At 66.3% G+C, this 22,250-nt stretch overlaps 1 protein-coding gene across 5 annotated transcripts in view; it reads right to left on the reverse strand.

Annotated features, from left to right (window-relative positions):
* The window catches only part of SYT7 (synaptotagmin 7), a 33,939-nt gene extending 19,639 nt beyond the window's left edge, over positions 1–14,300 (reverse strand). For all 5 annotated transcript variants that reach the window (XM_052811979.1, XM_052811980.1, XM_052811977.1 and 2 more), the window contains exons 1-2: positions 14,179–14,300; positions 874–977 (exon numbers count right to left, since the gene is read on the reverse strand). In XM_052811979.1, coding sequence (XP_052667939.1) covers positions 874–977; positions 14,179–14,209 — 135 coding nt within the window. In that variant the 5' untranslated portion in view covers positions 14,210–14,300. The remainder of the gene's footprint in view (positions 1–873; positions 978–14,178) is intronic.
* Positions 14,301–22,250: the final 7,950 nt, after the last annotated feature.

Below are 22,250 nucleotides of genomic sequence, written 5' to 3' on the forward strand. Positions count from 1 at the left end.
GAAGCCCCTTTCCCACCCACCTCCCCTCCCCGCGCGCCGCGGTGGGTCCCACCGCCTCCACGCTGCCTCGTCCCCGCCGGACCCCTTCTCCCCTTCCCAGGGGAGCGCTGCCTTCCCACGGCTCGGGGGGAAACCGCCGGCATCGCCGGGGTGGGCATCTCCCGCACGGGAAGAGCCGCCGCCATCGCAGCACTTGACCCAGATTTGAATCTGATGGAGAAGGAAATGTGGCCGAGCACGCGGCCGGATCCTGGTGCCGGGCTTGCTCCGGGAAGAGGAGGAGGAGGAAGGCTGCAGGGCAGGATGGAGCGTTGTCCCAAGCCAAAGGCCCTCCTGCTGCAGTGGGGCTCGGGGAGGGAAGCCGGGTGCCCTGGGGGTGTTGGGGGGCTGGGGTGGGGGGCACAGCGGGCGGTGGGGCCGGCTTACGGTGCCCGGTGCTGCCGGGGACAGGCTGGCTGCCTTCCCGCGGGGCTCTTCCAGGCAGGAGCGAGCCCAGCAGGACAGGGGCCAGATCGTTACCGCTCGTCGCAAATATATATATATGTATTTGGAAACTTCCCTTTATGCCGCACAAACAGTTTCGCCCAAACATTTAATTATCACATCTCCTAAAGAGCAAAATAAAAGCTGCAGCCGCCACCCGCTGCAAACCGCTCTCGGCAACTGCCTCTGCCTGCCGGCAGCCTCGCTGCCCCGCTGCCCCAGTGATGGGCATTGCCCACCACCCAGCGGGACCCCCACCCCAGCCATCGCCCAGGGGCAAAGGGTGGCCGGGACCCCCGTCGCAGCACACCTCAGGACCCCGGGAAGGGAGGAGGGGTGCCCCGTACCCACTCCCCACCCCGGGCACCCAGCCGGCGCGGGGACACTTACCAGTTTGCGCTGGCACCACTGGCAGATCCCGCAGAGGACGATGGTGACGCTAAGGCTGACGGTGATGATGGCTGAGACGAGGAGGACGTCGCGGGATGGAGCCCCTGCGGGGAAGCAGAGCAGAGCCGCCGCTCAGCGAGGGGACAGGGAGGGGGCTCGGGGGTGTCCCTGGGGTGGGCATGACTACAGCACCCTACACAGCACCCAGGGAGAGCTGGGCAAGAACGGGGAAGGGCAAACAGGGGGAATGTGGTCCAGCTAACAGGCTCCAACCCCGTCATACGAAACACCCCGGCACGGTGGTGTGTCCCCCCCCCCGCCAGCCCCTTCTGCTGTCTCCGGGCTCCCGGTGGGATGCCCAGGGCCCCCAGCGCTCCCCGGGAGCTCAGGTTGGAGCAGAGCAAAGGCTTTAATTTCTGCCGGCAGCCTGGGAGTGCTGGCGTGTCCGGCAAAGGTCACAGCATCACCACGTGCCACCCGCAGCTCCTGCCACAGTGTCTCAGCACCACGGCTGTTGTTTTGTGTTGCTTCCCCTTCCCCTTTGCCTTCCTAATTGCCAAATCTTCCCCTTGCCCATCCCTTCCCCTTTCCTCTTCCCCATGCCCATCTCTTCCCCATCCCCATCCCTTCCCCATCCTTTCACCTTCTCCATTCTCTTCCCCTTTTCCTTCCTCTTCCCCACCTCTTCCTCTTCCCCTTCCCCACCCCATCCCCTTCCCTCTTCCCATCCCCTCCAGACAAGCCGTCCCCATTCTCCTTGCTGGATCCGTGACCTTTCCATCGGTGCCCCGCAGCCACCCCACCGTAGGAGTTCCCTCTTTGGGTCAGCCAAATCCACACAGATTCACCCCAAACGGCAGTGCGGGTGCTTGGAAGGGACAGGAGGTGCTGAGGAGGGCTTCCTCCCCAGCCTGGCCATGGGGACAACCTGGGGGACCCCCAAAGTGGGGGTAGACCCCTCTGCTGCTCCAGCATCACCCCCCCCAAGGCTCCTGGGGATGGTTATGGGGCCAGGCAGGCATCCCCCACCCACCCTGCTCCCGTCCTGCACCCGACCAGCCCCGTGGGTGGCAAAATTCCCCGCCAGCCCCCAAGGGACCTGCCCTGCCTCCCCCCACGGCCCCTGCCCCGGCACAGGGTGACCCCGGCACCCAACAGCCCCGGCACAGCCGCCGAGCTCATGGCCATGCTGCCAGCAAGCGTGATGGCCCTGGCACGGCGGGAGGATTAATATGGACCCAAGGTGGTGTTGCGGGGGGTCCAGTGGGACCCCCAGCCCAGCTCAGCCCCATCCCCTGGCAGGACCCTCCACTGCGGCATCCTTGTGGGGACCCCGCAGCCAGGTCTGCACCCCGAGATCGGGACAGACCATCGTTCGAACCACAGCCGGCGGTGGGAAGTGGTGAGGCCGGAGCAGCCCGCCTGTAGCTCTACTGCAGTATAAATATTAAACAATAATCGTTAATAATTAATTCGCCCGCAGACCTTGTTATTGTAATGAAATTTGCCAGCGGCACAGAGGCTGGGGTGAGTCAGAGCAGCCCGGGCGGCCGGACTGGGGGCTCAGGCATCTCCGTGGCACGTGGCGGGGTCCCTGGTGCCGCCGGCACCCCGCTCCCACCCCGGCGTGCAGATGGGTGCCGGAGCGGCCGCAGCACCGGCAGCCCCGTGGCCTCCGGCGGAATAAAAAAGAGAAGCAAAGGGGATGGTGGCAATAAAGGGGAGTTTTATAAAAGCCCCTCGAGCAGCCGCACGGCTGGTGCTGACCCCCTGCCAGGGTGGGATGGAGGGGGCAGGAGGGTGGTGAAGTCACCCCGAGGGGTTTTGGGGGACAGGGCTGGGGGGGTCCCGGCTCCTGGGCCACAGCCAGCCCCCCTGCCAGCGGCATAGCCAACCGGCACACGTGCTCCCTCCATCCAAACCCAGCGAGGGGGGCCCCTCCATCACTCCTCGGTCACGAGGAGCCTGTGTATAAAACTCGCTTAGCAACTGTTGCCTAGGAGGGAATTTGGGACCAGCCCTTAATTTCAAACATTTATAAACCCGAGCTAGATAAGCTGCTGGGGGGATGTAAAGCAGCCGTGCCGGCGGGGAGAGCTGGGGCAGCCCCCCCCCTTGGGATGCTCAGCTCGCGGCAGTGTGGGACCCCGACCAGTTCAAGTTTGGTCCACGGGCTAACCGGTCAGGCTGGTGCAGCTAGGAATCGGGGTGAGCCTTCCTCTGCCCCCCGAAACGCCAGCTCACCCCCGTCTTGTGCTCCCCGCAGCCCTGATGCCTGCTTGGGGACACCGTGACATGCCGAAAGGAGGGTGCCCTGCCTGGCCCCCGTGCAAGAGGCATGCTAATGACTGCGGTGAGAGTGACCCCCGCCGTAACCCCTCCGGGCTTATCCCAGAGCTTCAAGAGATGCTTCGGTCCTTGCGGGGTCAAGTTCATCCTCAATGTGATCTGCCGAGAGGGAAATCAAAGGGGAGAAGGCGAGGGGAAGGGATGAGCGCTGCCTGCAGAGGTGCCGGCATGGCACAAGCGAGGGATTACCCTGCTTAGGAAGGAGAAAGCCAGCGCGGTGTCCGGACGCTGTCACCGAAGGGGTTGGAGAGGGACGTGGGTGCGTGCCGGTTCCCGTGCGTAGTACCTGCCCCTGGCCAAATTCCTCGTGCCGAGCTGCCACCGCAGCCCCAAGCCCGGCATCACCCGGTGAGCCCGACGGTTACGCCAGCGGGGACCTCCCTGTCTGGGGAGTGGGGGGGTCCACATCGAGATGCTGGGGGCTTCCCGACGGCATGGCTGTTAGCCCCCAGCGACCTCCAGGCTCAGCCACGCGGGTCCCTGTGCACAGGCGGGTGCCAGCCCTCCCTGGTGGGGACACGTCCCTCAGCCCACGCTGGCCGTGTCCCCAGGGCTGGGGGAGAGATGCTGGCCCCCCCCGGCTACTGCTGCCCTCAGCATGATTTAAATGACTTGTTTTCCAGGCAATTAGCACTGGTTAATTAGAGAAGCTGAGCGGAGCGGAGCTCCTGGCTTGTCCCCTGCCCTGGGGTGTTGCGTGGGGTCCCCGTGCCGGCAGCACCAGCTCCCTGGTTGGGATGCTTGGCACGGGGATGCCGCGGGGCGGGTGGCCGTGGGCACGGGGGCACCGAGAGGCTGGAGGGGACACGGGGAGCTGCGTGGCCGCAGCGTGCACGGGGACGCAGCTCCGAGAGCGGGTGACAAACACGGTGCTTGTTTACCGCCGCCTCTGCCCCCTCCTTCCCCGCCACTTGCCATAAATCTCTTTGCTCTGCCAGCACGGCTATAGCCGGGAGCATGCGAGACGGCAGCGGTGGGACCTCAGCCCCATCCATTGGGGGGGTCCGCACCCCCTGCCCTGGGGTCCCTGCAGCTGCATGCCCCCCCCCCCCCAAATCACACCTGCCCTTCGCTGGTCCTGCCTCATCCCAAGAGCACAGCGAGGGGCTGCTCCGTGCATTGGAGACCTGCTGTCCACCCTTGGAGGATACAAAGGGCTCGAAGCACCACGGGGGCACCGGGTCTCCCCATCCCCTCGCACCCGCCGCCGGGGACGGCTGCGGAGGCTGGGGAAGGGGGTGGCACAGCGTCACGGCCCTGCAGCTGTTCCATCAGTATTCAATGCCGCTTGATGGGATATAATTCCACTTTTACAGCCGGTTATTGATGAGGGGATTACCCGCCTCGTTAGCGCCGCAGCTCTTCAGCGTGGGATTCGCGGGGCGCTGCGTGAGCAGCAGCCAGCCGCGCCGGGGGAGAGGGTCCCCGTGCCGGGGAGAGAGGGTCCCTGCACACAGGGAGAGGGTCCCCGTGCCAGACACCCTCCTGTGAGCGTGCACCATTGCACGGAGGACCCATGCGCTTGGCCAAGCAGGGCAAACCCCTGCACCCACCGGAGCCCTCGGTGCCCACGGCCCCCCCCGGGTGCTTGGGAGAGGGGGCCGGTGGCGGCGATGGCAGCGTGCCGCCACGTGCCCATCTTTCCTAAGCCGCCGCTCCTGCAGGCACGGGATTAGCTGCCTCCAGAGCACGAGCGAGCTCCAGCCTTTGTGGTTGCAGAGGAAACACTTCAAAACCCGACCCGAGCACAAGCGAGAGGCGCAGAAATCTAAGAGGGATTATTCTTCTCTAAGCGGCGTGTAAGCCGGAGATCCTGTAAGATCGGCCCGGCGGAGGCGAGGCGCTCGCGGCGAGAACTGCTGATGCCAACGGATTCGACCCGCGGCTGAGCGCCGGCACCGGCGATGCGCAGGGAGGCAGCCCCGTGGCGGTGGGTGCCGGTGCCGTGGCAGAGCCGGGCGCTTCTGCGCAGGCTGCCCAGCCTGGGGACATCCTCCGGTGCCCCAGCCTTCTCCCTGCTCCTCCCTGGCCCCGGTCCTTGTCTCGTTGGCTTTGTGCACTTAGGTGGCCCTGTGCGTTGTGGTGGCTTTGGGCATCTTGGCGGCTTTGTGCATTGCGGTGGCTTTGCACATCTTGGTGGCTTTGCGCACCTCGGTGGCTTTGCGCATCTTGGTGGCTTCGTGCACCTCGGTGGCCCTCCCATATCTTGGTGGCTTTGCGCACCTTGGTGGCTTTGCACATCTTGGTGGCTTTGGGCACCTCAGTGGCCCTGCATATCTTGGTGGCTTCAAGCATCTCCGTGGCTCTGCACGTCTCGGTGGCTTCGTGCACCTCGGTGGCTCTGCATACCTTCGTGGCTTTGCGTATCTCAGTGGTTTTGCACATCTCGGTTGCTTTGTGCATCTCGGTGGCCCTGAGCACACTCAGGAGAGACATCAGTTGAGTCCGGCACAGCGAGACCCTCAAGCTGAAAGGCAGCTACAGCCCTTCCTCCCCCAACTGCCCTCCCTGCAGCAGGGATTCCCTGTCTCTCTGTGTCCGCCCCGGCACTCAGACTTGACCGACAGCTCCCCCATCGCCCCCAACTCCCCACCATGGACCTCCACCGAAGCCCACGGCCCTGGAGCAGCACCTCCCGCCCCGGCACGTGGCAGTGCTGGGAGGGCAAAGCACCCACGAGGGACACCCAGGCGAGGGTTTCAGCTCCTGTCCGCTCTCCCAAGCGAAAGGCTCCTGAGCAGGACAGAGAGGCTGGAAATCTCTTCCATGGAGTGGCAAGTGGCCAAGGGCTTTGGACGAGCGGTGGGCACAAACTGACAGCATCTGCCGGCACCAGGGCTGGGGCCAACCTCTCCGCAGATGCCCCAGCGTGGACGGCCCCAGCCAGGCTCTCAGGGCCATATTTTTGGGTGCAGAGCCCAAAATGCCCAGCTTGGGGCCAGCCAGGGAGGGGTGGGCGTGATGTCTACTCCATGGCTGCTCAGTATTCCAGCCCCGTCTCCCTGAGCATCCTCCAACCCGCCCTGGCCCAGCAGCGAGACCCGTCGATGCAAAGTACCCCGGGGGAGAAATCAAAGCTGTGCAGGACCCCCCCCCATCCCCAGCCGCCCGCTGCGCTTTCTGGTAAGCGGCGATCAAAGCCTCTCCCCAAGCCAGCACGCCACAGTTCCACGCAGAGAAACTTCTCCCCGTGCCAAGCCGCCTGCCGCCGCCGCCGAGCGGGCACCCGGCGTGCCAGCCTGCGCCGCTCACCGCCTCGCCAAACCGGCAGCGGAAACGCGTGCGCGGCCGGGGAGGGAGGGGGGGGGAAAGCGGGAGAAGGTGCCAAGCGAGCGGCACATCCCCACCACCACATTTTACCGCGAGCCGTCGCCGGGAGCCGCGGAGCCGGGGTGGGATGTCGCGGAGCCGGGGTGGGATGTGACGCCGAGCCCAAATGGGGATGATGATGATGATGATGATGATGATGATGATGATGGGGAGGGGATGGGGCAACGCTGCAGAGCGGGGGATGGGAAGGGGCCTGATCCTGCCCCGCGGGGCATCAGAGCATCCCCTTGTGCCGCGGGAGGGCCGTGCCGTGACGGAGGGCCACGGGGCGGCGAGCGAGGTGGCCGTGTTGCCACGCCGGGGCTTCCCAGATGCTGTTTGCCTGGCGCTAGGCCATTAATTCCTCCTCTTCTCATCCTCCCACTCATTTGCTAGATATTTCCCAAACCTCTTATTTTTAGGTTGCAGCTGAAAAGCTGCGAATTTGCAGCTTTCGCTCCTGTGCAGGATCCCGGGCGCAATGCGGGTGGGAGCAGGGCAGGACCACGGCGGGACTGCCCAGCCGGCAGAGCAGGCAGGCGAAACCCACGGCCCCAACGCAGGCAGAGGGAGAGTGGCCGGGCACGGAGGGGCTGCCAGGATGCAAAACCTCCGAGGGGGGGGACGAGGCCTCACCGCCATCCCTGGAAACAACCCGACGGGCATTTTGGGGCTGCTTTGAGCCAGGCTTAGCGTGCCAAGGGGCGGCCACAGAGCTGGCAAGCCGGAGGGCTGAGCCAGCTGGGTCCGGCAGTGCCACCTGCCCGGGGGCTGCCGGGGGCTTTGTGGACACAGGCTGCTCGGCGGGGGACGTCAGGAGCCCCACGGCTGTCCCGCTGTCCCGGCAGGGTCCTGGCCAGCATCCCACCATCGGACGAGCCTCGGGGGAGAGGACCGGCGCGGCGCCGCAGCTCAGCACCCCAGGCATGCCCGGGGCGAGAGGGAAGGGAACGGGTGTCTGTTCTCCATCTGTGCATCTGTCTGTCTCTCCGTGCGTCCTCCTCTCCAACACATCCATCAATCTCTCCATCCATCCATCCCTCGTACACATCTGCTTCTCCATCCAGCCATCTGTCCATCCCCCGGAGCTGTCAATCCGTCCGTCTCTGCCTCCCCCACACGGAGCTGCCTGCCCCGGGGGCTTTGCCTCCGGACGATCGCAGACCCCCGGCACGGTGCTGCCTCCTCCGCCGGGGACCCCACGGGATGGGACGGCCGGTGCCAGACACCCAGCGAGGAGCATCCCATGCGGGCACCCCGGCACCTCTCCCCCAGCACCCATGTGCCCGGTGCTGCAGCGGTGCCAAGACACCCGGGACCGGCAGAAGCACCGCGCCGAGGACGGCAGTGCCCACGGGCATCGTCCCCGCCACGCGCGCTCTGGGGGAGGAGGACACCCTCCTAAAACACTGCACAGCTCTTTCCCGGTGCCCGGGTGGACATCCCCTGTCCCAAACCGCTGCCATCCATGGATGCGTCCCTCAGGCTCCGGTGCCACGGTGAGCGGCAGAGCGAGAAACCTGCGTGATGGAGGATGGGACGGGTGTTTTGCCATTAAAGCTATCGGGTCCCTCATGCACCCGGGTTTCATTTCGTGCCGCCTTCATGACGCAAGCCCCTGCTCCTGGTTTAGGTACGGCACCAGGGTTGCGCATCAGCCACACAGCCCTCCCCGAGGCCGGCTGGCACCGCCGGTGCACCAGCGTGGTGGGATTCACCCTCCTGCCATGGGCCGTAGCCACGGGGATGGGCTCAGCTCACGACTCCCCAGGGAGAGGCGAGCCGGAGCTCCTGGCATCCCGCAGCTCGCTCTCGGCACCCGTCCCTGAATCAGCCTGGTCACGAGGAGAGGATGCTCCGGGCACCCAGCGCCTCGCCAAGCCCCCAGTTGGGCAACGCTGCCCGCCGGCATCCCCCCTACCTGCGCTCTCCCAGCACGCCAGCGGTTGCCGGAGTGCCGCAGCCGTGTCTCTGCCCTGCTCCGGTATGCGGCCGGCGTGCAAGCTGCATGCACGACACGTTCACGTGCCGCTCAGCGAAGCCACAAGGCCCCGGGCGACACGTGCACGCAACCGCCACCGGCCCCACGGCACAGCGGACCCCACGGCACCCTCGGGCGAGCCCCCCCGCTCCGCACCGGCTGGGGCTGCCGCCCGTACCCCCTCCTCCGGGGAGGCCGCAAGCAGGATCTCGCGGTGGAGGGAGAATTTGGCAAGTGAAGGCGCTCCTTCCTCCGGTGCTGGGCTATTTTTGGCCGAGGATTTCCGGAGAGCCGTGCGGTTTCTCTGCCTAGTGGTCCCCACCGCATCTCTCCTCCTGAGGAGCACCCCGATCCCCCCCGAGGACTTTCTGCCCCCCACGCCCGAGTCCCGCGGGGCTGCCATCCATCGCCCTCCCCATTTCAAACCCCGCTGCTCCCAACAGCCTCGTGACGCCCCTCGTTCCCCGGCGAGGCTGGCTTCTGCTCAGCCCCTGCTCCGGGTTATTTCTGCCCCAAAACACGTGCCCCGCAGTCCTGGTCGTACCCATCCCTCCGCAGCCCCGGCAGCCCCCGGGCATCGCCCCCCACCCCGGCGGCAGCCCCAGCCCTACCTCACCCGGGGTGCAGAAACCTCTCGCGGCGGCGGCGGCAGGCACGGAGGAGCAGGCTGGGCTCTCCACGCCGAGCGGTACTGCCAGCTCTCGCACCGCCGCCACCACTTAGCCTCTCGCCCCAGGGTCCTCCATCATTCCCGGGCACTTTGGGTGACAGCGGGAGAGAGGGAGGCAGACAGCCAGAGGCTCCCCGGGGGGAGGACAGGAGCCAGCAGGCTTTGCGTGGCCGTGCCCAGCCCCACGAGCCCCCGCTTGCTTTCCCAGCTCCCTGACCCCCTTCCCGGGCAGTGCCCCCCCAGCCACCGCCAACCGGGACCCGTGCCGATGCTGGGCTTTGTGGCCAGGAAGGGCACGGTGGGGATAAAAGCCCCGCAGGGAGCTCGGTGCTGGGGGGATGCTCAGCATCGGCCACAGCCCCCAAACCAGGGGGCTGGCGGTGCTGGGGGAGGAAGAGGAAGGCCGGCGGAGAGCACACGGGAAGATGGAGAAATGGAGCTCAGAGGGGAGGAAGGAGGAGGCAGAGGAGGGGAATAAAGGGCCGAGGAAGGCCACAGATGGACGGCTGGGGACACAGAGGTGTGGGCTGGTGCCTGGGGGGTGGGGGGCTGGCGGGAATCCTCCTGCAGACCCTGGTCCCTGGGCTGCATCCTCCAGTGACACACGCTGAGACCCTGGAGGAGTGGGGACGGCCACCCATGGGGGAGCTGGGACCGTCACCCATTGCCCCCCGCCTCAGCCACCAGCATCCCACAGACCCAGCCGCAGGGGAAGGGCTGCACGGACCTCATTTCATGGACGCCCAGAGCCCCCCAAACTGCAGCCTCAGGGCTGTCCCCGCAGCGTCCCCCCCGAGAGGGCAGGGAGAAGGGCTGCCGCGCCATGCCGTCCCTCCGCCGCCGCCCTGGCTTCATCTCCATCAGCACGATCGGCCGCTTCCCTTTCAAACCTCATTAACTCCCCCCAAGGTGACCCTCTCCCTCCTGCAGCAGGCGAGCAGAGCTGCCCGGGGACGCCAGGAGGGGACGGGGTGCTCGCAGGGTACCCCAAGCCTACAGCCAGCCGCAGAGCATCCCCATACCGCGACCGGGCTGGCACCCACAGGGATGCAGGACCTGCCGCTCGGCACAGCCCGACCCGTCACCCCCCCCGAGCCCACCTCGGACCCACACATGCACCCCAGCCCCCCGGTCGCAGCCTGGGGAGCTCGGCCCCCCACCCCGGCTCGACGTTTTCGCCGCCGCTCCGCCTTTGCACACAATCCCTGCGCACCGGCCCCGCCGGCGGCTCTTCGAAAGCCCTTCCCCTGCTGAATCCATCTATAATAGATATTGTAGCTGAGCCCCAGGGGCCGGGGGGGGTGGCAGCGATATTATCTGCATCTGTCTTCATTCCCCGCTCCCCCGCCCTTCCCCGGCAGGCTGAAAAGCCGCGAGATCAGGCGGTGGAAAGCCGCCTCCAGCTCCTCTCTTGCTCCTTGGCGTGGTGGGGGGGGGATCAAACAGACCTCCCAGCCGGACCCCCGGCCTAACCGCAGCCCCCAGCCCTTGTCTTTGCTGCTCTCCAGCCGCGCGTAGGGCCCTGGGACGACGCGTGTCACGCGTCTGCGCGTGGGTGTCCCCCCCACCCCGGGCGTGGGGAGGCTGAATGGGTCGGAGGTGGTGGGGAGACAGCAAGAGCAGGCAGGACCCCTGGGAGGGAGTGGGGGAGAGACACCCCGGGGCCAAAAGGGGGGGGGGGGGGGGGGCTCAGCATCTGCATGGACACCCCACCGCCACGGAGGACGGGATGGAGCTGCCACGGGGGGACGTCAGCGCTGGGGGACAAAGGGACGGGGTGAGGCCGTGGGGGATGCTCCGAGGTGCAGGCAGGAGCATCCCCCGGGCTTGAGCCCGCTCCCGGCGGATCAGAGGGGCTGGGGGCTAGCAGGGTGGTGAACCCCAACCCCAAGCGGGATAGGGGTGCCGGGGGGAGGGAAGGGGGCTGGAGCCACCGGCGCTGTGCCCGTGCCGTGCGGGACGCGTGGCTGCAGCAGGTGCCTGGCTTCCAGCGAGGCCGGCCAGCTCGCACGCTGCCAGCCGCCTGCCAGCCCGCCGCTCTTTGTCTGCCTTCCCCGACTATCACGCTTCTTCCCCCCCCGCCATCCTCCCCGCACACCCGGGCCCCCCCACCGGGCCCCTGCTTCGCTCCTCAGGATATTTCAGCTCATTTTGAACCGGGCTTTCAGCTTTTGTCCCAGCCCTGGGGGACCCGCTCCCACGGCCCCCGGCGCTCGCCGCACCGGCACGCAGACCTCTCCATCGCTCGCCCTGAGACAGCGCTGGGGGAAAACAGGCAGCTGCCTGGTTATTGATTCACCACCTCCAGCCGGGCCGCCGCGGCACGGCTCTGCTCGGCACGCTCCGGTCAGCCGGTAGGAACGGAGCCTGGGAGGATGGGGACGTGGGGCAGGGGGGCCCGGGGCCCCCCAGTACCTGCTTGATGCACTGAGAAGATGAAGCAGTTGGGGTGCAACCGCCTCCCCGGAATGGGGAGAGCTGGCATCGGCAGCGGGGAAGGGGATAGGGGGGTGTCTCGCATCGCAGCGGGGAGGAGGGAGCTGCCCAGTGCCCCCCGAGCAGGCGTGGGTGGCGGGGGGGACATCATCCCTGTGGCACAGAGGCACCTTTGTCTTCAGACCCAATCTGTGCTTCGCACTCGGCCACGGCTCTCCCGACATGTCACAGGACACGGGCAGCGCAGGCGATGGCCCCCGCCGGCAGCACAGCCCCCCGTGGCCCCCCAGCAAAGCCGCCCAGCTGGAGGGGGCTGCTTTGGGAAGCACCTCGGCTCGGTCTCTATTTCAAACACCTCTTGCCAGCCGAGGCCAGGCTCCCCCGGGCGTCTCCCACCCCCGAACCAGACCTCCCACCCCCAGCATCACCTCCGAGCTCCACTGTGCCCCCCAAAGCCCCCTTTCCTTGCACCGCAAAGCACGGCCCAGATGGCAGCAAAGTTTCCCAAATTTCCCCATACGGCATCTTCTCCCCCCACGAAATGCAGCCAGTGCTGGGGGCCGCTGCCACCGTCCCCCACACGGTGACACGGAGTAGGGGACGAGGCCGGTGCTGCCTCCGGCTGAAGGAGCCGGGTAGGGATTCGTGGGGGCACAGGCATTGCTTCACCCAGGGACGCGGCGTGGGAAACGCCTGGCTCTTGCCAAACCCGGTGCGGGTGCGAGCCACCAGCACCCTCCCGGCCTCCATCGGTGGGGGACAGACCTGGCATCCGCACGGCACCGCGGCTGAGCAGCGGCACGGGAGGAAAAGCAGGGGCAGGGAGAAACAGCAAATTAAGCAGATGGTGTCCCGGCACGAGCCGAGAGCTGCCGGCACGGGTGTACGCACCCCCGGCCCCACCACAGCACCCCACGGCCCCAGGCACCACGGCACAGCCGCTGCCAGTGACGTGGGAAAACTCCCACGTGATGGGAGACCCAGCAGCCGGGGACCACGGGGCGTGGGGAGGCGGGAGAGGGGGTCTGCCCCCCCAAACCCCAGCAGCTCAGGCTCTGCCTTTTAACCGTGCAGCCTGCCGAGCAGTGCCGGCAGCGGCACAGGCAGCCGTCGGTGGCCCACCGAGCGCCAACGGTGATATCCGATGGGGGCGGACGGGCAAACGGGGGGCAGATATGAAGTTTGGAGGGGAAATAAGGCGGGTGCAAACCTCAGGCACCAGGAGGGAAGGGCAGCCCTGCCACGCTGCTGCCGGCGAGGACAGGCTGGCGTCCCCGCTCTGCCACCAGCCCCACCGGGTGACCTTGGGCCAAGCAGTCGGCAGTGCCGTGCCGCGCTCCGCTGCCCGCTGGGCATCCCCGTGGGGTCGCGGGGACGGGGCGGCGTGGGATCGAGCTGCTCCCGGACCGCAGCGGGAGGGAGCGCTCGACCTCCGGGCGGGTGGAAACTTCACCTCGAAGGCGGCTTGTCTGGAGCTGCCAACTCCCGGGCAGCGCTGACGCCGTCACCTGCCGTGGGTGACAGCGTGTCGTGGTCCCCAACGCTGCCCCAACCTGCCGGCTCCCGCAGGCCTGGCTCTGCCGAGCGCCTGCAGCTCGCCCCAGTGACACCGGCAGCGTCCGCTCTCCCCGCGTCGGTGCTCCCTCGCGTCCCCGCCGGCACGTCCCCACGCCACCGCAGGACACGCTGTCCTTCTGCCCGCCGGTGGCCGCTCCCCGGGCCCCGGGCCACCGCGGGTGAGGGTTGCCAGGCCCCGGTGAGCCGCGTCGCACCGGCAGCATCCCTTCCCCTCCACACCGGCTGCCGGCAGCTCGGGCAACCCTCACCGGGCGGCTGCACACCCCAAAACCTCCCCAGCAGCGTCCCAGATTCCTCGGTACGGGGCCGACCGATGCTTTCGGAGCATGAGCTCAGCAAAACCGCGCCGGCCAAAGCCCCTTCCCCAGTCGCCCACCCCGGCAAGCGGAGGCGCGGCGGGACGGTGCTGGGGACCAGGGCCGGGGGACCCCCAAAAGGATGGAGGGGGGCGAGCGAAGAGCAGCGGGGGTGACGCGCCGCCCACCAGATGCTCGTCTGGGTGCCGGCACCCAGCGGGGCTGGGGGCTCGCCCCGGGGGCTGGGGGGCTCACCCAGAAGGCTGAGTCTCGCCCGGGTCCGGGCGCTCCCCCCGGGGGAAGTGGGTGCTGGCCCCCCGGGTTGGGGTGTCCCCGGGTGGGGGGCCCGGGTATCCAGCAGATCTGCAGGGCGGTGACTCATTTGAAAGCGGCGGCGGTGACTTTCTCCCTAAACTACCGTAACTCCCGACCGGTCACTCCGGCAGAACCGCAGCCGGGGAGGAAAGGGGAGGGGGGGCTGAAACCGGGCAGCGGCCCCGGGGGGGGGGGGGGGGGGGGGGCGGCGCGGAGCCGGTCCCGCCGGCGGGGCCGGGCATGGGGTGGGGAGGTTTGGGGGGGGGGGGGGGGGGAGCCGTGCAGCGGCGGCGGTGATCCCCGGTGTTGTGTGTGTGTGTGTGTGTATGTCCCGGCTCCCCGGTGCTCGGCGCTGCGCACGGCGGGCTCACCTGCGCTGGCAGCCTCCGGGTGCAGGTACATGGTGGCGGGCGGCGGGGAGCGGCGGGGCGGCGGGGCGGCGGCTGCCCGGTTCGGCGGAGCCGCGGCTCATCAGACGGCGGCGGCGGTGGGGGGCGGCGGCGGCGGCGGGGCGGGCGCGGGGGCCGCGGGAGGCGGCGGCGGGGCGGCGGGGACCCGCATGCGGTGGCGGGGGCCGGCAACCCCGCGGAGCCCGTGCTGCCCGCCCGCTGCCTGCCTGCCTGCCGGGGTGTGTGCGTGTGTGTGCGGTGCGTGTGCGTGTGCGTGTGCACCCCGATCGCGCATCCACTTGCTGCTCGCTGCTGGCGGGAGAGGAAACTGCAGCCGCCGGGGAGGGGAGGGAAGGAGGGGGGAAAAAAAAAAAAGGGGGGGGGGGGTGTCGGTGCTGTGCACGGTGGGGACACACACACACACACACAGGCACACACGGCCACCGGCTGGGACACGCGCGGCCCCCCCCGGCGGGACCACGGTAAGGGGGACACGCGTGGGGTGTTGCACGCGTGGCCACACCCGCAGTCCCGCACAGGCGCACACGCCGTGCCGCACACGCACCCGCGAACACCCATGGGTACCGCACACGCGGGGGGGACGACCCCACTGGCACCCACCCACGCAGCGCACCCGAGGTGGGACACACACGGGCACACGGACGCGGGAGCGCGCAGACGTATGGCAGCCACCGCGGGGCACTGGGCGCGCACACGCGGGAACGGAGGGGCTTGCACACGCACATGGGTTGCCCGGAGGGACTGCACACGCGTGCAGGCACACACGCGCGGTGACACCCCCGGGCACCGCACACACACAGAGGGCAGCCCCCCCCCTCCGGCTCACACAGAACCCCCCCCACTGCCACCTCCCCCCCCCCATTCACCCCCGCAGGTTCCCTGTTGCCCCGCTCCGCCGTGATCCAGGCCGGGTTTTCCCGGTGCCGGGGCGCGGCGGCCGCTGCCGGGGCACTGCGGGCACGGCGGCCGCTGCGGGAGGCGGAAAAACCCGGCGCGGAATCCTGGAGCGGGTGCGAGCCGTGCGCTGCCTCTCGTTATCTGCGCCCTCCCCAGCAGGCCAAGGCAATTTCTGCCTCGGCGCTTATTGCCTCTTTAACATTTGCTACAGAGATGCAGGCGAAGAGCAAACAAACGGGAGAGCTGCTCTGCGGAGCACTCAGGGGTGTGCAAACAGTGGGGCCTGCCAGGCACGTCCACCTCCAGCCATGTCCCCGGGGGTGCTGGTCTGGGGGTCCCCGGAGTGGGAGGGAGCAGGACCGAGGAGGAGACCCCGCAACCTGGTGCAGGAGGTGTCCCTGGATGGAGGCGATGGGGCAGGGGAGGATGACGGCAGCTGGGGGCTCTGCTCCCAGGATTGGGGGCTTTGCTCCCAGGATTGGGGGCTGTGCCCGCTTCCCCCTTCTGCTGGGGTGAGGGGGTCAGAGACCCACCCCGGCACGGGGCCGTGGGGCTGGGACACTCACCTGGACGGTCTGGGGCTTGTGGGAACCTCGAGGGGCAGAGCCCAACCTGGCCTCGCGGGATGGAGGGGATCAGGTGGAAGCTCTCTGGAGCCGTACTGGGCTGGGAAGAGCCAGAAAACCACCGCCACGGTGGTTCAGAAGCTCTGGGGACTAAACCTCAACTTTCCTTGCCCCCAGGCTGGGTTAAAAACAGGGAACAAAGCAGGAAATAATCTCCTTATAATGATGTTTAACGCAAAAGAGGCTGTGGAGGAAACCCTGAACAAGCAGGGACTGGATTTAAGGATGGGGCTGAGCCTAGGCAAGTGGGACCCCAGTGCCGGGGGCTTCCATCACTCGGCGCTGCCCGTTCCGTCGAGGCCACGTAGGTGATAAGGGACCCGGTCTCGTGCGCCTGACTCACGCCGCCGGCTCCTCATAGCCCGTCTCGGCGTGCCGCCTACCGCGACGCTCGCCCTGGGGGCCGGGGGGCTTCTCCCAGCCCTTCGGAGCTGGGCCAGCGACAGCCCGTCTTGGGGTCGGTGCCAGGAAAGCCGGTGCCCGCGCGCGGGGCGGCAGCTGGTGCGGCTCGCTGGGGAGCCGCGTGCCAGGCAAACTTCTGCACGTACACCCAGGCGAAGCTCTTCCAGCGAGGGGGCCGGGTGCCAGCCTGCTGCCGGCCCTCCGGGGCCACGGGTGGGCTGGGAAAGAGGGAGCAGCCCTCTGCCCCCCTCTGCTCAGGGGCTGGCAAAGCCTCCTCACGGGGACTTGTAGCTTTATTTTGATTTTTTTTTTTTTTTACCCCTTTGTGGGAACCTTCTCATTAAACCCTTGGCACAAACCCTTGCTTTCACTCTGCTTTTCTCCGCTCGCTTCCCACACACTCTTCAGCAAGCTCTAAAATCCCCGTCCCCGCACACACAGACATCCCGGCAGCACCGTAACCTCCCGCACCCACACAGCCGCTCTCCGCCGCGCCCGCCGTCACTTCCACCAGGGCCAAGTGGGTGTAAAACGCTGCTGACTCACGGCAGAGCCGGGCCCGGCGCCTCGCTGAGTGCCACACGTGAGCGTCCACCGCCGGCCGGGCTCCTGCCGTGGGGCCAGCACCCGGCTGGGTGCTGAGCAGCGCCCAGAGATGCTTTTTCCCTTCCCCTCGGGCCACCACGGAGGGAGAAGTTGGCCGAAAACGCAGCTCGCCCAAGGTTGGGGGAGGTGGCTGTGCGGGGAGATGAACCCCAATTCACGCTTGCCCTGCAGCCACCCCCATCACTCCCTGCCTCCCCGTGATGGAGATAGGAGCTGCCGCCAGCGCTGTCCTCTCCGACTGTTCTCCCAGCATACAGCCCTGCACAACCCTGCAAACCCCTGCCCTCCCCCAAACCCCTGGCCAACCTGAGCCCCTACCTCCCGAAACCCCTGGCCAACCTGAGCCCCTGCCATCCCAAATCCCTGGGTACCCAGAACCCCTGGGCAACTGGAGCCCCTACCATCCCAACCCTCTGGATACCCCAAATCCCTGGGCAACTGGACCCCTGCCATTCCAAAGCCCTAGGCACCCCAAACCCAGCCCAGCGTGGCCACCCTGCCCCGGCCACAGGGCAGGGAGATGCTCCTGCAGCTCCAGCACGGTGCTGGGCTATACTGGGGCAGCACCATGAGGACCGCGGGTGTCCCCCCGGGGTTGACACGCTCCTGCCCGCTCCCCAGGGCTCAGCTCAGGGAGCGGAGCAGCCCGGGCGCTGCGGAGAACAGCTCCAGCTTCCAATGCCAGCTACAAACCTCACTGGCAGCCTGGGGAAAACCACAGCTCCTCCGCCAGCCCCGAGCATCCTGCCCTGGTCCTTCCCCGCGGCGCCAGCCCGGGGAGCTTCCCCGGCCCTGAGCCAGGGGTCCCGCATGGCCAGAGCTCCACCAACTCAACCCAAATTTCTCTGGGAGGTGCCGGCACAGGGCTCCCCAGCAAAGGCAGGTTCCACTGCCAAATTGCAGTTTTCAGTTGCCAGCTGCACTGGCTTTCACGCTGTTCAGAAAAGAGTCATTATGCTCCTTTCTTCTCTCTTTCTCTTTTATTTTGTCGATGGGGAGAAAATGGGTATTTCTTATTCTCTCTTCCCACCAAACGGGGAGAACCTTTTCTTATTTTTTTTCCCCTCGCTCAAGCCTTTTATATAAATTAATCTTTGGGCTGAGGCCAAGCCTGGGGAAATTTCATCTAAAACGATGAAATTTTCAGAGCCTAATGGGAGTAATTACAGGGGGTTAGAAAGCAAACTATTTCACAACTTTAACAAGAGCAGGCTGTGACCCGGCACTTGTTACAGCTAATCAAAATGTTAATGAACCGGCAGCAGCAACGGGGCTCTCCCATCACTCTTTCTTCCTTCTCTGCCGGTCCTGGTCCTCCGGCCGGGGCGGAAGCGGAGCCTGGCGACGCGGTGCCGTGTTTGCCTTTCTGTGCAAACACGACGCGGGGCAGAACCGGTCAGGCGGTTGAGCGGGATCGGCGGCTGCCGAGCTCGCACGAGCGGCTCCCCACGCGGCTGTCGGTGTACCCGTGGGGGTCCCGGGAAAGCGCCGTGGCCCCGGGGAGGCATGGGCTGTGCGTGCACGGGAAGGCGAGCGGCAGAGATTTGCTCCGGGAGGATGCTCATCCCTTCGAGGAGTTATTCCGGCGTATAAATGATGCTGATTGACAAGCTCACCAGCCCGTGTATGAGGAAAGCACCTGAAACGCAGGCTGTGGCTCCCCAGGGAAGGCAGGTCGGCTGGAAACCCACCCACGGGGGCCAGCAAAAAGCTGAGACCACAGCAGACCCGCTTTGCTTCGGGTGACATGGGCCAGGGCCGGTGTCCCCCTCGGTGACGAGCCGTGCTTCTCGCTGGGAGGCTGGCATGTGAATAATTGGCCCGGTGGCGACTGAATGCCCTGGCGTATATTTTAACTACCGAGAGAGCATCCGTCATGAGCCGCTCCCATGGCGGAGCTGCTCGGCACCATGTTTGCTCGGGGCTCGGAGGGAGATTTCCACCGTGGCCGGCGCTGTTTGCCGTGGGCACAGCCTGCCTGTTTGCTTTGCGTGGTTCGTGCTGCCAGTCCAGCCCTTTGGGGCTGCACGCTGCGGGACGTGAGGCTTCCACGCCGTGCCGTGCCACGCCAGCCGCGCCAGTGCAAAGAGACAGCACGTCCCTGGGCGCAGGCCAGCGCAGGCGGTGGTGACACTTTGATGAGGTTTGGTGGCTCTCCAAGAAGGCGTCTTGGTGATTTCAGGGTCTTCAAGCTATAGGCAGGAGCCATAAGGGCTCCTGACGGTGAGCTGGGAAGCTTCGGTACGGAGCGTGTCGGCTGCTGGGATGCTGCCCATCCAGCCCTGGAGCTGTGCTCTCCGTCGGAGGTCTTCATTACTGCTCCTTTCCTGGGCAGCAAACATTATTAAAAGAACAAAAGAAATGCAACTAGAAACATGAATTATAATTTTTGTGCAATGCTGGAGATGGTGGCATGGCTGGAGAGGCGCAAGCCGGGGCAGCCACGGTGCTGTTCCCCACAACCTCGGGTCAGCCTCGCTGACCCTGAGCTGCTCTCCATCCCCCCGTGGGCCCCCCCACCCCAGACTGTACCCCATATTCATGCCCCAAAGCCCCTTTGGCGCCGGGCAGGTAAATGGGGTGTGAAGGAGGATGAGCAAGAGAGAGAAGCGGTTGTGCATGGGGGGTCCTAAAACCCTGCCAACCCGCCTGGCCTCATCCTGAGCATCCCTCGGTGCTGGCTGCTGCCAGCCCCCTTCTTGGGGAGGGGGTTACCTGTGCTGCCTGGGGGATGTCGCATCTCCCCTCTCCTCCTGCCACCCCGTCCCCACTCCTCGCTGCCACGCGATCCCATTCGAGGCGTTTATATACGGCGGCTACCCAATGCTCCTTGTCTCTTTGGGAGCAATTTTAGCTAAAAATACTTCTGGCTAAGCTCTCTGCTCTCCTGGAAATGGCTCCTTTCCCCGGCGTTAACGGGGGGCTCGGGTGGGATTGAAAAGTGAGGCTTTCCCATGTGCTTATGTCGGCACGTCTGCCTCTGCGGAGATGCACCCGGAGCTCCGGTGCGGCGGTGCGGGGAGCCGGGACGGTGCTTGGTGCTGCGGGGATGCCGGGGCAGCTGTAAAGCACCGAGGCAAGCAGGGAAAGGTGGCAGATGGAGGCTGAAGGTCGCGGTTCGGGCTTTGCCCGTGGCACCACCGGGAGCAGCTGCTCAGCAGGTGAGATGGGTGCCAAGGGCGCGCAGCGGGGCTGGATTCCTCCCCGCTGGCCTCGAGCCTGCCGCTGCCACGGGATGCGGGGAGACCCTAGAGATGCAGCGGTGCCTCAGGAACCTCTGCAGTGGGTTTTGGCCAGGGCCGCACGGGTCCTGCCCCCCCGAAAGCCCACAGACGAGGTGGGCAGCTTGGGGCAGCTGCCTCGAGTCCACGCTTGTCCTTTCTGGAAGCACGGAGCCAAAAGCCAGGCTGTGCCGGGGTCCTTTGCCGCAGCCGGACCTTTTCCCCTTCTTCTCCCTGCACCCTGCTCATGTCGGGCAGCGCCTCCTCTCATCTGAGGTGCCATTAAATGAAGGGATAGACGATTGCTCCAGCACTCAGCCTGAAATGAAGGATGTGTGGTCACCCATCACCTCTCAGCCCCATACCCGGGAGCGTGGGGCTGCTGTAAAATCCTGGCCGATGCCGGCATCTGCCCGGGGCCTGGCGATGCAGCGGCCGCCCAGCAACCATCGCTCGAGGAGGGCTTTCATCTTGTCGGCCTTGGATTTGGAATCAGGTTTCGATCGATGAAGAAGCGCTTGCTCGAGCTCTGCTGCCCTGACTCAGCAGGTCCCCACTGCCCGGCCGGCCGGCAGGGCTGGGCACCGCGGTTGCATCCCGGCGCCGGCGGCTCCCGGAGTCCCCGGGGATGGCCGCTGCGCCTTCGGGTCCTGACCGGGAGGGCTGGCACCGGCCGGACCCCCTTGCAAGTGTTTTGGGAGTGATGTGCGCTCCCACCGCCTGGGCTGCTGTCCCCAGGGGAGCTGGGAACGATGGCAGCGGAGCCACAGGGAGCCCACGGGGGTGTCTGCGGTGGCCCCGCTCTGCCCGCCTGGTGCTGCTGGCTGCTACCCGGGGGACAAGCCGTGCTGGGCTCAGGACCCAGCCTGGGAGCCCGGTTTGCAGCAGCATCAGGCCCCGCTCTTCCCTCTGGCTCCCACCCAAAGCCTGTTGAATCCCCATCCTCCCTCCCACTGCTTTCAGAGCCCTTCAGGGCTGGCCTCGGGTCATCTTTTTTTCATGAGCGCTGGAAGGCGTTGGCGGTCGATGGCTGGGAGAGGCAGCACTGGAAGAAGATGCTGCCCTTGGGCAGGCTGGCTGGGGCAGAGCCGCGCTGCTCCGCAACCGCTGCCCTTCCCGACCGCCCCAAAGTGCTCCTGTGATGCCATCGTGGGCCTGAGAGCTCGCGCTGCGTCCAAAACAATAGCTCTCCGCGTCCTGGTGTTCGTATAATTTGCAGTACACGGCTCTGTAATGAGCGGTGACCTCTATTAGGCATGCTATTAGTCTCATCAGGAGTTCCTAAAGTACATCGCTGGGGTTTTTTTGGTGGGTAGAAAGGCAGTCAGGTTCTGCCGAGTAACTGTACAATTAGGAATAAATCATTCCTGCGACTGCAGTCACTGATGGATCGGACCCAGTGGGGATGGCTGGGGGTGATGTGCATTTTCTCTTCCTGTGGCTGCTCTCAGCCATGGCATGGCTGCAAGGGCAGGAGCGAGGTCGCGTGGGACTGGCTGCTCTGCCGGCAAAATCTGATAGAGATATAAAATGAAAGATCTGCCTGAAAATCAGAGAGAGATATAAAAGGGCCAGAGAGAGAAATTGCTGTCACGCTCATCACCCTGACTAGCAGCAGCTCCCTGGCTCTCTCCCACGTCTGGGCATCCCTGCGTGGTCACCTCGGACTCGTTGCCTCCCCCGGACACGCTTTGGGGTGAGCCTTCCCTCCAAAACCTCATGAGATGTTCTAGCCATGCCAATGAACCCTTGCTTTGCTCTGGCATCAAGGAAACCTCCTCTCAAGGCAGCAGCAGAGTGGGCAGAAGTAGCCCAGAGAAGAGAGAGCTCCGGAGAAGACCCTGTCCGGAAAGAACGGAGTCCCAAGGGAGGGACGGGCTTGGCTTTGCAATCCCTTTGTGGGATCAGGGATTGCTGGGCATCCCCAGAACCGCGGGGTCTGGCTCAGCTCTGGTGCTTAGCGGAGCCTCGTCCTCTCCAGGGACAGCCACCCAGGCGCGGGGACGCTGCCACTGCCTTTCCCTGTGACCTCGGACAGATAATTTGTGCCCGAGCTCCTTTTTCCGAGATGTGGGGAAGCGTGGCACTTTCTCTCTCTGTTTGTAGCCACGTGTGATGCCAATATATAGCCCTCGCCGTGCCCAAGTCTGCATCTGCAATCCATATCCACCCAGCGGGCACTGCTTACAAGGGCTTGGGCACCAAACCTCCCCGCGGACGTTACCAAAACCTGCCGTCCCAGAGAATACCCCGCGGCAGCCCATCGGCTCAGGCTGGGCAG

Source organism: Harpia harpyja, chromosome 16 (genome assembly GCF_026419915.1).
Source record: "Harpia harpyja isolate bHarHar1 chromosome 16, bHarHar1 primary haplotype, whole genome shotgun sequence".
In the NCBI taxonomy this organism is placed as follows: domain Eukaryota; kingdom Metazoa; phylum Chordata; class Aves; order Accipitriformes; family Accipitridae; genus Harpia; species Harpia harpyja.